Genomic DNA, 16,298 nt, shown 5'->3' on the forward strand with positions numbered 1-16,298 from the left:
ATTTTAATTATGTATGTATGAAAGCAGAATTCCTGGTGAAGAATTACACTACCCATGATCCTGAGGGGTAAAGTCCACCAATCAGAGAATGGCAGAAATCGAGCTCTACAGGAACTATCCACTTCCATGGCACATTGTGAATTGCATAGTTGAGTCGGTGTCCCTACACTCTCAAACTACGTATTTTCATTATTATATTTGCAGATTTTTGCATTATTATACAAACATACAGTACATCTGAAGACTTTGCAATATAATTAAAATATATTGTTTCAATACTCATAATAAACAACTTTAAAACAATAGTTTAATATTTTCACATCGTTTTTAATTCGATTACATCATTTGCAATGCTTTATGGGTTTGTAGTTAAATTCTGCATTAAAGACCTTAAGTACACAGACCTCTGTCTTATTGGCTGATTTTCAAATACACTTCAAATAAAAGTTGGTTTGTTGAGATTCTTTTATATAAGGCCCAATGGAAAAAAATGACAGGAAAAATAATTCCAGAACCAAGACAGCACTCTACTTTTGGATAATCTGTTGTATTAAATTCTTTACAAATAACTCTACAAAAACAGAAGACTCAAAAGAGTAAAACTAACATTATAAAATGGATGGTTCTGACTTTAAATTCTGATGGGATGAGCCACGTTTGAAGGTGTTTCAAAAAAGCAGATAAATGTACACTTGTGACACTTTTACACCCACCTTGCACTTAAAGGCCATCATACTGCCCAGCCCTAGTCTACATGTTGTCCACAGTGAGTGACCTGTACTAAAAAAATGGTATTAGAGCAAACAGATGTACTCATTATAGAAAGATATCTGTACTTGTACATAAGCTGCTGAGTGTGAGGTTTCCTTGTTTGCAGTCATTGCAGTGAACACAAAGTTTTCCAGGTTAGATGGCCTTACAGACTGTCTTACAGAACACGTAGAATCTGCTGTTGGCTTTGGATTCTGTAAGAACAACATAAATGTCAAATAATGCATATAGAGAAAGTTCCAATGTTAAAATACTCCTATTCCACCTAAGTGTGCAGAGATTATAAGAAAATTATAGGTAAGCCTATAAGTATATTGACTTCTGTGACACATTCAAAACAGTAACAAAAAGTTTGTTGAGTTGTTTGACGTACTGACTTTGGTTTCAACCTATGGTGTGAAATAGTGGCGGTACTATCTGTTTGTCCAAACAATGGTAAACAATAGTATTGTTTGAGAAACCAGTTTGGTCATTATTTTTGTCATTCCATTTTGTGCCACTATTTGTTTTTTTTTTTTTTTTTAATGCTTGTCTTTGTAATCTTTTGTTTAAATGTAATAACTTGCTCTGCCTCTAAAACAACTTTCTTTTTCGACTGATGTTCAAAATCAGTTTCTTTTTTTATTGATCCATTTTTCTCCAACCCATCCAAGCATGTAATGCCTACTTTCAAAATTAAATAAATTTTCCAATGGAGAAAATCAAATTCCATCCACGATTTTTCTTGTTGAATATCCCATTTCACTCTAAATATGTTGATTACTACCATAATTTTCAGAAGTAAAATGGGCTGAAACAAACACTGTTTCACATTGACAAACATATTCAAAACATTCTCTTAGTTTAGGAATGAATGCATGGGTGAAGCCCATGTAAATTGAAAGTAAATTGATCAATTTTAGCAGGAGCATCAGACCCTGATAACCGTGACCTTCAGTTGCTTTCCTTTTGTCTCCCTCGGTTCTCGTTCTCCTGAGTTTACAGCTGTGGAGTGTTTCAAGCAGCAATAAGCGGGTTGGTTAGAGCAATGAGTAGAGGATAAAAACAAGGTGCATCAGTGCTTTCACAAACCGCCACAAACCAAGCTCACAATCCAGTTCGCTAAAAAAGATCTAGACATCTTCCTGGCTTATGATTTAGTTTAGAAAGGACTTGTCCTACACATCTTTCCCACCCCAGTTTAAATCACTCATGCGCGCGCACACACACACACACACACACTCACACACACCTTAAAAGGAGTGTTCTCATTAGAGCTAAAAGCATGGGGCAGCAAGGAGGTACAAGATACCTTGACACGGCTGACAATAAATCGAGCGGAGTGGGTTTTATAAGACAGGCACCCTATTATTTATGATTTCTGCTGGATTACTCTATTATGCTAATGCTTTTACAGGGAGCAGGGCTGGATAAAAGAGATGGTGTGATTGGAGTAAGTAGCCGAGCGGGACTCTAGCCAGAGTGAGGTTGAAAAGGGAAGGGCGGGCAGAGGACAGCTTGTAAAATTGCCGCCATTGTGGCAAATGACAGCATCCACTACAGCAACCTGTGCGCTTACAAAAATATTCAAACACTCTCTATGAGAGCAGCATATTACTGATGAAAAGGAGGTCACAAAAGCCTCCACAGTGCAGAAACTAATGCAAACAAAAGGATATACATAGGAATTCTAGATTGTCAGTAGGGATGTCAAAAGAACTGACATTTCAAAAATATGTTAATAAAAAAAAAGGTAAAACAAAAAGGCCACATTTAACGATAATGATACCAGTCCTTCTACAGTACCGCTAGCATGGGTACTGTCTTGATTCAGTACCTGAGTGCTGTCTGACAGGCGGTTACCTTCGAATGAGTATTTGAAGGATGCTCATAATTTGGTGTAATGCAGCTGTGCACGTGCACGGTGAAATGTATTAACAGTACTTGCGCTAACAGAAAAAAGTCCCACCTTAGTGAGGTATTAGGCCAGAAACATACTTTATGCAAGAATACGAACGCAGATGCGAGCGCTTCGCCAACGCATGGTCCGGTTAAACATACTAAACGTGTGCCCTTGCATTACTGTGAAGTTAATACAACAATAAGGATGGCCCACTGGCTCGGGGCCAGTGTAAGAAAGTTTCGGGTCAGTTGATGGAACTGTCACTTGCCCTATCAGGCCAGTAATGCGTTGTCACTAAGTCTTATATTTGTTGATCTTGTGAATTCATTTTTTAGAGCCCTATGATTTCTGCGATGTGGGAAACAAGGGCGGAACTGCGGAGAACTATAACTTAACTGTAAAACGCAGAATATCACTGAATTTTACATAAAGTATTTGAGATAAAAATAATTTATGGATGCACAATTAATAAAATTAAAATCATGATTTTTTCCTAGTGTGATCATTAAACCACAAAAGGCTGTGACTTATTTAAATAAATACATATAGTCTGCATGTTCTACTTGCTTTTAAATTAACATGTAAAGCCGTTGTTATGCTGAAAACACTGCATCATGAGCATCACGCATGCTCTGTGTGTATAGTAGATGAAAGATAACATTGTGCTCATTCACTGTGAAACATGCAGCATATGCAGACTACTGTATATACAGTATTTTATAATTAAATCACAGCCTTTAGTGGTTTAATAATCACACCTGGTGATGTAGCAAACTGCTTATATGGAAGTGAGAAACTACCGTCACCTACACAACGAATCTGAAAGGTCTTTACTTAAAATAAAAAATAAAATAAAAGCTTGATTTAAATGGATGCGTGAAATTGAAGAAATTACGACAGAAATACATTACTACTGTACAGCAAATTACATTTTCAATGCAATAATAATAATAATAATAATAATAATGATAATAATATATCAATAACAATTATATTTAAGCAATATCTCACCAGCAATCTGGTTCTTTCATCAGTGTTTTCATTTATATTGTGATGCTCTGTTGTGCAACACTTTTCATTTCAAAAGACAGCTTTTTGATGATAAATTGAATTAAAATCTAAAACATGGAATTCAGAAAAAATAAATAAAATGGAAAACACGGAATTTGGGGAAAAAATGTAATTTTTTTTAACATCAGAATTTTGTAAACATCAAACAGATTTCATAGGGCCCTTGTTTTAAAACATTTGGATTTCTGTGAATTATACATGTTGTTGATGTACTGATTATCAAATTTTGCTGATTTAAACTTGTCTCCAAGATAACATTACCTAACTGGGTGACATTGATGATGTTTTGTTGAAATTCACAAGCATCTGTAAGAATGGGTTGAAATTTACAAAGCAATCATGAATATTTTGCACAGTATGCCAGCATTCAGCAACAGTGCGTTTATTAATTCATAGCTGTCATGGAGTTACACTATAGCTGTAAAATTTCCATCTATTATTGCAAATTAAAAACCTAGTTTTTATTTTTTTTAGTAAAGAAAACTTAACATTTAATGAAAGTACTCTTTCTGGCAGATATACATGCAAAAAGTAAAATGCATTATTTTCTGTTGTGGAGCCAGTTCAAATGTTGGAAGGGAAGTAATTATATATTGACTTTAACTTACTTGTTCAGCAACATTCTCTTCAAACTGTTGCTCCACCATAACAGTAGTGGACTAAAACTCACCTCTTTATCAAGTGCAGACCTTTTTATCTGCCTACTCATCCAAGGCCAATCTGAAAAGGGGGATTAAAACAGTTAAACACAATTACAAACCGCGAATAAAGGACAACTTTAACAACTCTGACCCCCGACGTATGTGGGCAGGCCTCCATGCCCTCACAGACTACAAACCAACCAACAACACCCCCTCAACCATTTATGCCACCCTCCCAGATGAGCTTAACACATTTTATGCTCGCTTCAATCGTGGAAACACAGAACCACCAATCAAAGCTGAGCTTCCACTTGATGACCTGCCGCTCACATTCTCCACCAGTGATGTGTGCTCAACCCTAAGCAGGGTGAATGCACATAAAGCTGCTAGCCCTAAAGGCATTCCAGGCCGGGTGCTCAAGGCCTGTGCTGAGCAGTTATCCGAGGTCTTCACCAACATTTTCAACTTGTCCTTGGCCCAGGCAGTTGTCCCCACATGCTTCAAGATGGCCACTATTGTACCAGTACCAAAACATGCTGCTGCAATGGCCCTTAATGATTTTCGCCCAGTAGCTCTTACACACATCATTGCCAAGTGTTTTGAGAGGCTGGTTCTCTCCCACCTGAAAACCTGCCTGCCCCCATTACTGGACCCATATCAGTTTGCCTACAGAACCAACAGGTCAATAGAGGATACCATCACCTCAGCTCTACACTCCGCCCTGACTCACCTGGACAATAGTAACTCCTATGTCAGGATGCTATTCTTCGATTTCAGTTTTGCCTTTAACACCGTCATCCCATCCAAGCTGATCTCTAAGCTCACTGATCTTGGCATCAGCACTTCCCACTGCAGCTGGACATTGGACTTTCTAACTAACAGACCACAGACTGTCAGGCTTGACAATCACACCTCCTCCACCCTCATTCTGAACACTGGCGTACCACAAGGCTGCGTGCTGAGTCCTCTCCTCTACTCCCTCTTCACGCACTACTGCATGCCTGTGTATGGCTCTAGCTCCATAATCAAGTTTAAAGATGACACCACAGTGGTAGGCCTGATTAACGGTGATGATGAGACTACCTACAGGGAAGAGATTCAGCACCTGACAGCGTGGTGTGCCGACAACAACCTAGCCCTCATAGACTTCCGACGGAGCAAGAGAGGCCGTGCACACACCCCTATCTACATCAATGGGACTGAAGTGGAGCACGTGCCCAGTTTTAAGTTCCTGGGTGTCCACATCTCTGAGGCTCTTTCCTGGGTCCTCAACACTTCTACCCTGATCAAGAAAGCACAGCAGCATCTGTACTTCCTTAAGAGACTAAGGAAAGCTCATCTATCTCACCAGATCCTGCTGAACTTTTACCGCTGCACTATTGAAAGCATCTTAACTAACTGCATCATAGTGTGGTATGGTAACTGCACTGCTTCAGATCAGAAAGCACTCCAGCATGTGGTGAAAACTGCCCAATATATCACTGCCCAGTTACCCTCTATCAAAGACATCAAAGACATCTACCACAAACGCTGCCTACAAAGGGAGAGAAATATCATCAAAGACACCTCACACCCCAACCATGGACTGTTTACTCCTCTCCCATTTGGGAGATGCTTCTGTCTTGCATTTAATTGTTTAGATCTGTTCCATGTAATTTGCACTACAATGCTAAATGCCATTTTATACCTCATTCTCAATCTCAATCCCTTTTTCACATTTTTCACTATTTACACATGATGCCATATATACTCTAATGGTCACCATCCATTCACACATCTCTGTAAAATGCATCATACATTCCTGTCATTTGCACTGAGCTGGTCTCTACCTCTTGCACTATTACTGTGTATGTATGTGTGTGTATATATATATATATATATATATATATACAGGTGCATCTCAATAAATTAGAATGTCGTGGAAAAGTTCATTTATTTCAGTAATTCAACTCAAATTGTGAAACTCGTGTATTAAATAAATTCAATGCACACAGACTGAAGTAGTTTAAGTCTTTGGTTCTTTTAATTGTGATGATTTTGGCTCACATTTAACAAAAACATATATATATACATACATATATATATATATATATATATATATATATACAGTTGCAATCAAAATTATTCAACCCTCCGGACTAGCAATACATTCTGATGATGTGAACTAAAACACATAAACTAAAACCTCAGTAAACAGTCAAAGTAAGTTTTTAATACACATTTGAGGGATTTTGAGAACAAAGAGTTAAGTTTACCCAAATTTTAAAATAAAAAATAACTAATTCTCTCCACAAATGTCATGTCAAAAATATTCAACCCCCAATGTCAATTATTTGTGGAGCATCCTATATTCTTAATATCAGCAAATAAATGTTTCAGGTAACTGTTCTCAGGCTTCGGACACCTCTCTATTAGAATTTTTACACATTTCTCATGAGCAAAAGCTTCCAGCTCATTGACATTCTTTGGTTTCTGTGCTGCCACTGCTTCCTTGAAATCCCAACAAAGGTTTGCAATGGAATTTTAATGATGGACTGAAAGGGCCATTTAAGGACATTCCACGACCTATCCCTGAACCAAATTTTGGACAACTTGGATGTATCCTTGGTTATTGTATTGCTGGAAAGTCCAGAGATCACCAAGCTTCAATTTACACACTGAAGGCATCAAATTCTTCATGCCAAAATGGCCTGATATCTGAAAGAATCCACGGTGTCAGTCACATAGTCAGGATAGCCGTTTCCTGCAGCCGCAAAACACCCCCATAACAGGACTGACCCACCTCCATGCTTGACTGTGGGGATTGTGTCGTTCTTGTCATCACCTTGTCATCTTACTCCAGATGTACTGCTGACCCATGGGTCTAAAACTCATTTTCAGTTTAGAGTCATACGTCTATAAAACCTTCTTCCAGGACTCCACAGGCCTTTCCTACTTCTTTCCTATTACTTCTTAAATATTCAAGTCAACATTTCCCTTGGTGAAGTTTTGCTTTCTTCCACACCCCAAGAAGGTTACAGTTGTACCATATTTAAAAAAATTATGAATGGTGCTGCCAACTTTGTCTATTGGAAATTGAAGTGTCGTGGAAATGTACTTTTAGCCATGACCTTTCTTGTGTAATGTAATAATCTCCTCTATTAGCTTTTGAGACAGCTTATTTTTAATTGCATTTTTTGCATAGAAATACATTTTTGCTTACAACGCTAAACTTAAATTTTTAAACTTAAATAAGTGCCATTGCAGATTGATGACTTAATTTTGTTTTAAAACAATTACTTGTGTAGCCTTACATAATTAAGAAACAGCTACATGCAATAGGGGTTGAATAATTATGACATGGCTGTATTTTTAAAAAATCCTGCTATTTACATATATATATATATATATATATATATATATATATATATATATATATATATATATATATATATATATATAACTTCTGGTGAGATGCTAACTGCATTTCATTTGCTCTGTACTTGTACTCTGCACAATGACAATAAAGTTTAATCTAATCTAATCTAAAAGTGGACAGTTCAATAGGCCTTCCAGAGTGAAGTGACTTGACGCTCAAAATATATTTTGGCTAGACTAATTAGTACACACAAAAACACACACACACACAAAAAAAAGCCTTACGCCCTCTACCTGCATACCCGACAGAGTCGCATGGGCTGGTCGCATCTGTCTCCAGAATGACAGCCAGCCGATCGGATGTGGTGGTCAGACGGGAGCTGCTGAGGTTGAGTTGGGTCATACTGTCCCCCCCCGCTGCACAGCCTGCACTGCAAGACCAGCTCAGAGCGCGAGCGGAGCTCGATGGGGGCAGAATCACATGAGCCATGCTCTGCTCGGGGAGATCACAGCCCTGATAAAGAAGAGGTTGAACAGTTAGTACTCTCGCACACTTTAGAAAAGATGAATATCAGTGTTCAATTTGTGTCAGAGCTTAAGAACTCACTCCTAACTAAGTTGTTAGCATGCTTTAATGTGGCACTAAAAATATGTAGTGATTAGTTGAGCCAGAGGTAGAAGGTATAGTAGGTAGTACTATTTATGCTGAATGAACCAGGTTCAGTTCCTATTCTGGAATAAATTAATTTGTACTTTTTTAATGAATCAGGTAAAATTGCAACTCTACGCCAGTGGATGTTCTAACAAGAGTGGGATTTCATTTGGTTCCATTTTAATTCATTTAAGACTTGATTCATTTGACTTGAAAGCAGTGATGAACTCGTCATTTTCTGTGGCAGCTTCACCTGAATCGCATTATGTACTGTGACAAGGAGGAGGACGGGGCTTCCCAATCGGGCTAATCAGCCGAGGAGAGGGATAAGTGCAATGAGATGTTGAGAGAGAGAGCTACAGGCAGCTTCCCTGTATGCATTTATGTTTGTGTGTTTTTATGTTTACTTTCTCATTAAATATTATTTTGATGGTTCATCCGGTTCCCGCCTCCTCCTTTCCATTGAACCCTGTTACATGTACTAACTACTACTGTTAACATTACCTTAAAATACCTGCTATTGTTTTATAAACACTACTGCCCAGCACAGAATGTGAAAATATAATAACATTTGTTAATGTTCACAAGTTATTATAAAGGGATATCTATGGTTTATAGTGATGAAATATATGTAGATTATTTTTGAACTGTCAACAAAACCAATTTTAACTTGATTCAATAGGCCTGTATGATTTTGTTGGACGTACCCATCCACAATAATAAAACAGAATTTAATCAAATTCTTTAAACATAAGTTTAAAGACATTTTTTCTTGATTTTTATTTGAACACAGACTTCAGTATATCTCTATACCTTATGTCAGAACAAGAAGTGTTCAAACAAAAGATGACTGTCTGTAAAACTATCTACTGAGACCGTGATATGAATTGTAATTGTATGGTGTTTCAGTCTCAAAAGCACATAATGCGAGGATCTTTTCATTTCATTTTCGTCTCAATTCTGAGGAGAGAAAGGCTCAAAGTTTGCAGTCACCTAACCCTTTGCAAATTCAGGTAATCAAGCTGGCATATAGGCAACGTCTCAGACTGGCAGGATTGTAGCAGGTAGAAAGAATAAACATGCCAATCACTGTAAGGCACTTACAAAAAGCTTGTATCACACAGAGAACAGAGAACAGATAAAGGTAAAAACACCATTGTTTAGAGACTGCAGGGAAATGACAAAGATATCATACATTGTGAAACATTTCTAAACTGAACAATTCCCTTGAGCATTAGCTTGATTTCTGAAATATAGTCCCTGAATTCCTTATCTGGATATGGCCAAAGACCTAGATAAGATTTTGATCATTCTCTCCAAAGCTTAATACAATTTATGTTAGTGGGTATTTAAAGTGATAGCTCACCCCAAAATTAAAGTACTGTCATTATTTGTATGCTGTTGGTCTTTCGTATACCACCAAAACAGCACTGACCCACCGAGGCATGGACTCTACAAGACCCCTGAAGGTGTCCTGTGGTATCTGGCACCAAGACATTAGCAGCAGATTTTTCAAGTCTTGTAAGTTGCGAGGTGGAGCCGCAGATCAGACTTGTTGGTCTAGCACATCCAACAGATGCTCAAATGAGATCTGGGGAATTTGGAGGCCAGGGCAACACCTTGAACTCTTCATCATGTTCCTTAAACCATTCCCGAACAATGTGTGTGTAACTGGTCCTGATCGACCCGTTACGAGCGGAATTTGAACCGGCGTCAGCCAGTATGGGAGGCGGGAGCACCCCACAAGCCTTGTCATTTCAGAGATGATCTGACCCAGTCGTCTGGCCATAACAATTTGTCCCTTGTCAAAGTCGACCAGGTCTTTACACCTACCCATTTCGGCTGCATTCAACACATTGACTACGAGAACTGATTGTTCGCTCATCATCTTATCTACCCAGACCTTGACATGAGGCCTTGTTAGGAGATGATCAAAGTTATTCTCTTCACCTGTGAGTGGTCAGTATTTTGGCTCATCAAAATTTAGCAAACTGACTTTTACTTGCCCAGTTCTATGTTTTGCCGCAGTTTCCTGGTGAAATGAACACTAGAGGAGCTACAACAACTGTGCGTTTTATTCACTTTCAAACAAATTACGAGTACAACTGCTGATTATGACTTTATAAAAATGTATTTTTCACACTATTACTCACAGACTGCTATGTTATTATATAGAAACACTTTTACTCTAACGTATCATTTGAAAAATTATAAATTTTAACGCTTGTATTATATATCCACCTACATTTACACACATAATGCAATGTAATTAGGTTGTGTGGTAGCTCATCTTTGGACTCGGAGGACCCAGGCCCAAGCCCAGCCAAACACAAGCCGACAAGTGAGCCGAACGTCTCATAGAAGCGACATGAAATGACATGGTTCTGTTAGGTTTAGGTGTTGATTTAGAGTAAGGATGTTTTCACCTCTCATTTGCTTTTTTACACTATTGGTTAAGTTTATGTTAAGGTTTTAGGTTAGGGAGGTATGTTTTACTCATTAAAACCTCCATCTAATATTCACCTTAAAAAACTTTGTCTGATTACGACACCATTTCACACACTTTTGGCGCCCCCTGCTGGAAATTTCACTAGGAAACTGCAGCGAAATGTGTAATAATGCACGTAATTTTGTTTTGCAAAAGTGTTGCCACGGTCATGTAATGTTCACGTGATCAGGCTGGTTAATGGCTAATGATAGTGTAAAGGGTTAGCAAAAATTTTTTTTTGTTTATCAGATTATAATAAAGGTGAAGTCTGTAATTATGTTGTTCGGTGTTGCCTGTAATATTAACTGAAAAAATGAACTTGGAAATATTTATCAGAGAAGGTGTCTAATTTCTTTTGTCATGTATCAAGTATATATATTGTTTCTTAATTCTCTAGTAATTCCTAATGCCTGCTTGTGCATATGTATATTGTGTTATAAGAGACTAACAGTTAACAGTCTTTAAAAACAATTATATCTGGCATTGCCTCTTAAATTTTTTAATGTGCCCCTAACAATTTTCACTTAGGAGCACGAGTGCTCCTAAACAAAAATGGTACATTTTTACCCAGCAATCACTTGGGTTGATTTTTCAATCACATACATAATAGAAAGACCTTCTCACTCCAGGTAAATAGGCCACCAGCTAAGCCTTATCACAATTTCCTGGCAGAACGGACAGTTCTGATACACTCTCATAAAACAAAGAGCCACATGCTGTGAAATGGAGCAGACACATCAACACATCGACCTCTATAGAGAAATGCATAAATGGAAATTAGCATTGATCATCAGCTACATAAAGGATCCTTTACAGACCGCTGTGACCTCAAATATGCTGGTCAATATCAATTAAGTTGCAGGGCAGTGCTTTTTTGACTTTACATTTGTATTCCATGACAAAAGTAGCATTAGACATATCTAATACACAGCATATCAGTAAGATGACCCTTCTGATTCAAACCATACAGCTACAGTCTACGTATACACGTGATGGAGTTAGGAGCACCCCGTTTTCCTGACAGCTCCCGGGCTCAGACTAAAGGGTAACGCTTTGGGCGAAAATAACATTCCAAATGCACTCTGAGATAAAAACCAATTTCCAGGAAGTGAACTTGTGACATTTAAAAAAAGAATTGATCCAAACCAAACACATACACAATAAGAAAACTGAGCTCAAGACTGAGAGATGGAAAAAAACGGTCATAACCTCAGAATGAAGTCTTGCCGGCATTTGAGGCTGTCAAGCCTCCTTGGAGCCGACTTTTTATTTAAATGCATTTTTGTTGTATTCAAATTTGGTTGCTTTGGGGACAGTGCAGCACTTGCAGTAAACTGTATCTGGACTAGTATGCTTCTGTATACACCACTGAAATTCGGACGTATTCACGAGTATAACAAACCATACATGCCAAATTCCACCAGTCCGTATATTTCTGTAAAGATGCCAATTTTGATGTATGTTGCTGAGGTATTCTTCCATGCTTCGGGTATTCCTGATTCCTGACAGGGCATTCATGACCAAAAAGCCCATTCATTTTACACACATGACCTTTTTCAATTGTGACATTCTCTTGGGAGAGCCTGATCAACAACTCTGCCTTTTAAAGACAGGGACACTGTGCATTAGCAATGACTGGGCTCTTTAAAGACACACAGCGACTGAATTTCAATTCTGAGAGCTCGGAGACAATCAATTTGTCTTTCATCCCGAATCATAAGCAGCCCAAGACAGTCTGGACATTTTCTCAAGGTCATTTATTGTCATCCCTGCCCCTGTACATCAGGACACAACACATTCATCTACATTTCATCTTAAAGTGACACTGGACTGGCAAAGATAGTGAGCTGAATACCAAACTGTGCCTGATTAGAAGACATTTCTTCTTAGAATTAAAACTGAAGTTGAAAAATGGATGTGCCACAAAGGTTGGGTCCTTGACAATGTCTTTTAAATTACTTTTAAGAATGTAATTCCAAAGCCATATGATTTTCTTTCTTCCATGGAACACACACACACACACACACACACACACACACACACACACACACACACACAAAAACATTTTGAAGAATGTCCACTGATTTACATAAAATGGAAACATTTTAACACCTGTACACTAAATGCCAAGTCTTCTAAAGCTAAGCAATGGCATTTAGAGAAAAGAAATGTAAAACATTATTTAATGAAAAAATTGGCCTCAGTCATAGCTCTTAAATTTCATTTGCACTTATGCATATGAGTCATTGACAAATAAGGTTGTCCGAGATGATAAAAATGAGAAATCTGTGAAAAATCTAGTTTAAAACACATGTATAAAATTAGTAGAAATGTAATACTTATGTCAATGTATGTTTTATAATTTTTTAATTATCTACCAAAATAAATTCTATTTTAATTTCTACCAAAAATAAAATATATTTAATGACTTTAAAAATGTTAAGTGGTGTAACCATCAAGTATAAGGTTTTAAAATACTGTCCTTGCACCTTGAATACATGTGAATGTCCACAACTTAAACAATAATTTTTCAACAACAAATATATATATATATATATATATGTGTATATAAAAAACATATTTTTGAAGTCACAAATAACAGTAAATTTTCTCAGGGTCACTGTATTTGACCTAAACAAATTGTACTTTTTCATAAAAAAATGTCAGGCCTTTTTTTTTTTTTTTTTTTTTTTTTTTCACAGTCATGAGGGTCTAAACGGGTCCTCGCTGATTTTTATTTATTTATTTTGTCGCAGGACAATAGAATAGCTACCTGCATGTTGGTTACACCACCTGATTGTGATCAGGTGGAAAAAGCTTGAAATATATTAATCCTATTTTAATTTTTTTTTTTAAGAGAGTCAAGTCATTGACCCATATTCAAACTTGGATCACCGCGATTAGGTGACGAGACATGCAGAAATCTATGACTTTTGGCATTGTTCACATCAAAACCTGGCACGAACACATCGCGTTCGGTGTGAATGAGATTTGAGAGCTATGGCAGCATGGAAGATTTTCCATCATAAGGTCATATGGACTTCTTTTATAGTGCTTTTTGGTGCTTGACAGCCCAGAGTCACTGTATGCTTTCATTGCATGGAAAACAGTGGCTTGGACACTCTTCAGAATGTCTCCTTTTGTATTCTACAAAAGAAAGAAAAACATACAAGTTTAGAATGACAGAGGAGGAGGAGTAACAGCTAGGGAGCCACTTAAAATACACTAACTCTGTCAGTTCTATCAGCGATGAGTATGCATCTCTGGAGAATGGTGACCATGTGAGTCTGCTGTGTTAGGCTCTTCTGAGGTAGTTCAGTTCCCCATGCAGACAGATGGGATGAAATGCTGGGCTTTGAGACACAGGGCCTGGGAGGATCATGTGACTAATATGAGCTGGGAGTTACAACTTTCTCTGCACCTTATTCATGAAAGTGGGGAGGCTCGACACCAACCACAGGTGATGATGCGGTGTAAAGCCTGAAATATGTTGAACGCAGACACTTCTATCTACGCATGCTCAATTTCACGCTTCAGTCTTTCTAAAATACTGTATGTCCGATTACAATTCATAATGCAACACATGTACTTCAGGGTGAATTTGTGTAAAAAGTCTGCTTTTACGGTCAGCATTTTCTTACAGGTTGACTACTATCATTGCAGAGCAACATTTTGAAGACAATCTAACTGAGCAAGTTACATCTAACAGACATGTGAAGGTAACTCTATCGCCCCCTTGAGTATTGAGGGTTTTACGCAAGAACATGAATACACTTCTAGCTACACAAGCTCAATTTCATGCTTGTTTCATTCTGAAGTACACAAGAGTAATTCATAATGCAACACAAGTATGCAATGCATTTTCAGCACTGCCATAAGGGATGCTATACCTGAAATTCGTACAAACGGTTTTCTTAAACTATTAGTTATATTTTTCATTTCGACTACTGTCGTGGTGGAGCAACAGTTCAGTTAAAGGTAGTTAAATGGTTGTTATATTTATAGCTAGCTACCTAAATAGTAACACATCTGGTATAAACTTGTGCGAACCCACAAGCGTGTATGTTGTATTTTGGCTTCGCTATAGGCAACGCATAATTGAAATTAATTTACACAGTAAAAAACACTCTAGACTGTCATTTAAGGGTTAAACATCTGGCGCACCGAGTCACGTGACACAACAACATGACGCTGATTTCCTTGAAGCGTTTCTACAGGCACAGAGCCAACAAAAGTGCCTCTGGTAAGAAACGTCTAAGTTTTTTAATTGAAACCTGTTTGGATGTAAAGAATATCATCTCTTGTTTTGTTTGATATGCCACTTTAAAAAAATGTATTAATTTTTCATGCATCAGTGCGCTGATAAACATGATGTCCACATACGTTGAAATTGGGGCATTATTTCCTCAAAAGTGGTTAATTATTAGTTATTTTGAATAACTTTCAACAGTAGCACATCTGTGGTTCATTTCACTTCATTTTAATATACATTTTGTTATATTTTATTTTGTTATTACTGTACAATACGGTTCTATTCATTAACATTAGTAAATGCATTTCTATATATTTACTGTGCATTTTCACATTGAGAGTCAATGGGTTCATCCAAAAGCTGAAAAAGTTTGTTTTCAGAGGCTTTATATGGAGTTAGGATGAAAATAAGGTGCATTTCGAACTGTTCTGAGACCAGTGCAGACAGACAGTACACTGGAGGCTAAGTCATTTACTAAATAGGGAGCAAGGGAGCATCCTATAGCTCTCTATGCAGCTAAGTGCATTTAATCCAAACGTCCTATCAAAAGTTCAGTTTCAGGCTGCAGATGATGTTTGGACCACTCAACATGTTTGGCAGACATGGGACAATGATAATCAGTACATAGATTCAGAATTTATAATGTGTTATTTTATTTTAACATGGTGCAGTGGCTGGATGATGCTAGCCATTACTTGTATCAGAATTCATTATGCTAATTTCTGATGTAATGTCTGTAACGTCTCAAAAACATGAATAACCAACACTCCTGGAAACATAATAAACAATTTGATGAAAAAAGAAAATCTGACTTTCTATAGCTTGGTATTATTTAAAATTTCACAACTTAGTCCCGCTGTCCACATATGTGGACATCATTTTTTAGGAAAACTATTTGCTCTAGAAAATGTTTTTTATTTATTTTTTTTTTTTGCATGTTTATTAGGTGCTACTAGTTCCAAGTCAAAAAGGGAAATTTAAAATACACACAGCAGTCACACTTGGTTCTCAGGAGGTTAAAGGCACAGACGTGCAGGTAACTGAGTTTTGTTACCGCCACATTAACGCAAGAATGCACATTAACAACGGGACCATGCGCAATGCGTTGGCCATGGGTTCACGTATGTTTCTGGCCTAAATGTTGCTGCATGCATGTGGAACGAGGCTGAAATAAGATGGTGATT

General features: G+C 37.5%; 1 protein-coding gene across 1 annotated transcript in view; it reads right to left on the reverse strand.

Annotated features, from left to right (window-relative positions):
• Positions 1 to 16,298, reverse strand: part of prkn (parkin RBR E3 ubiquitin protein ligase) — a 134,572-nt gene that overhangs the window by 94,940 nt on the left and 23,334 nt on the right. The window contains 2 exon segments of the mRNA XM_051648078.1: positions 848 to 965; positions 8,017 to 8,236. Coding sequence (XP_051504038.1) covers positions 848 to 965; positions 8,017 to 8,236 — 338 coding nt within the window.

This window comes from Myxocyprinus asiaticus, chromosome 21, assembly GCF_019703515.2.
Source record: "Myxocyprinus asiaticus isolate MX2 ecotype Aquarium Trade chromosome 21, UBuf_Myxa_2, whole genome shotgun sequence".
Lineage (NCBI taxonomy): Eukaryota > Metazoa > Chordata > Actinopteri > Cypriniformes > Catostomidae > Myxocyprinus > Myxocyprinus asiaticus.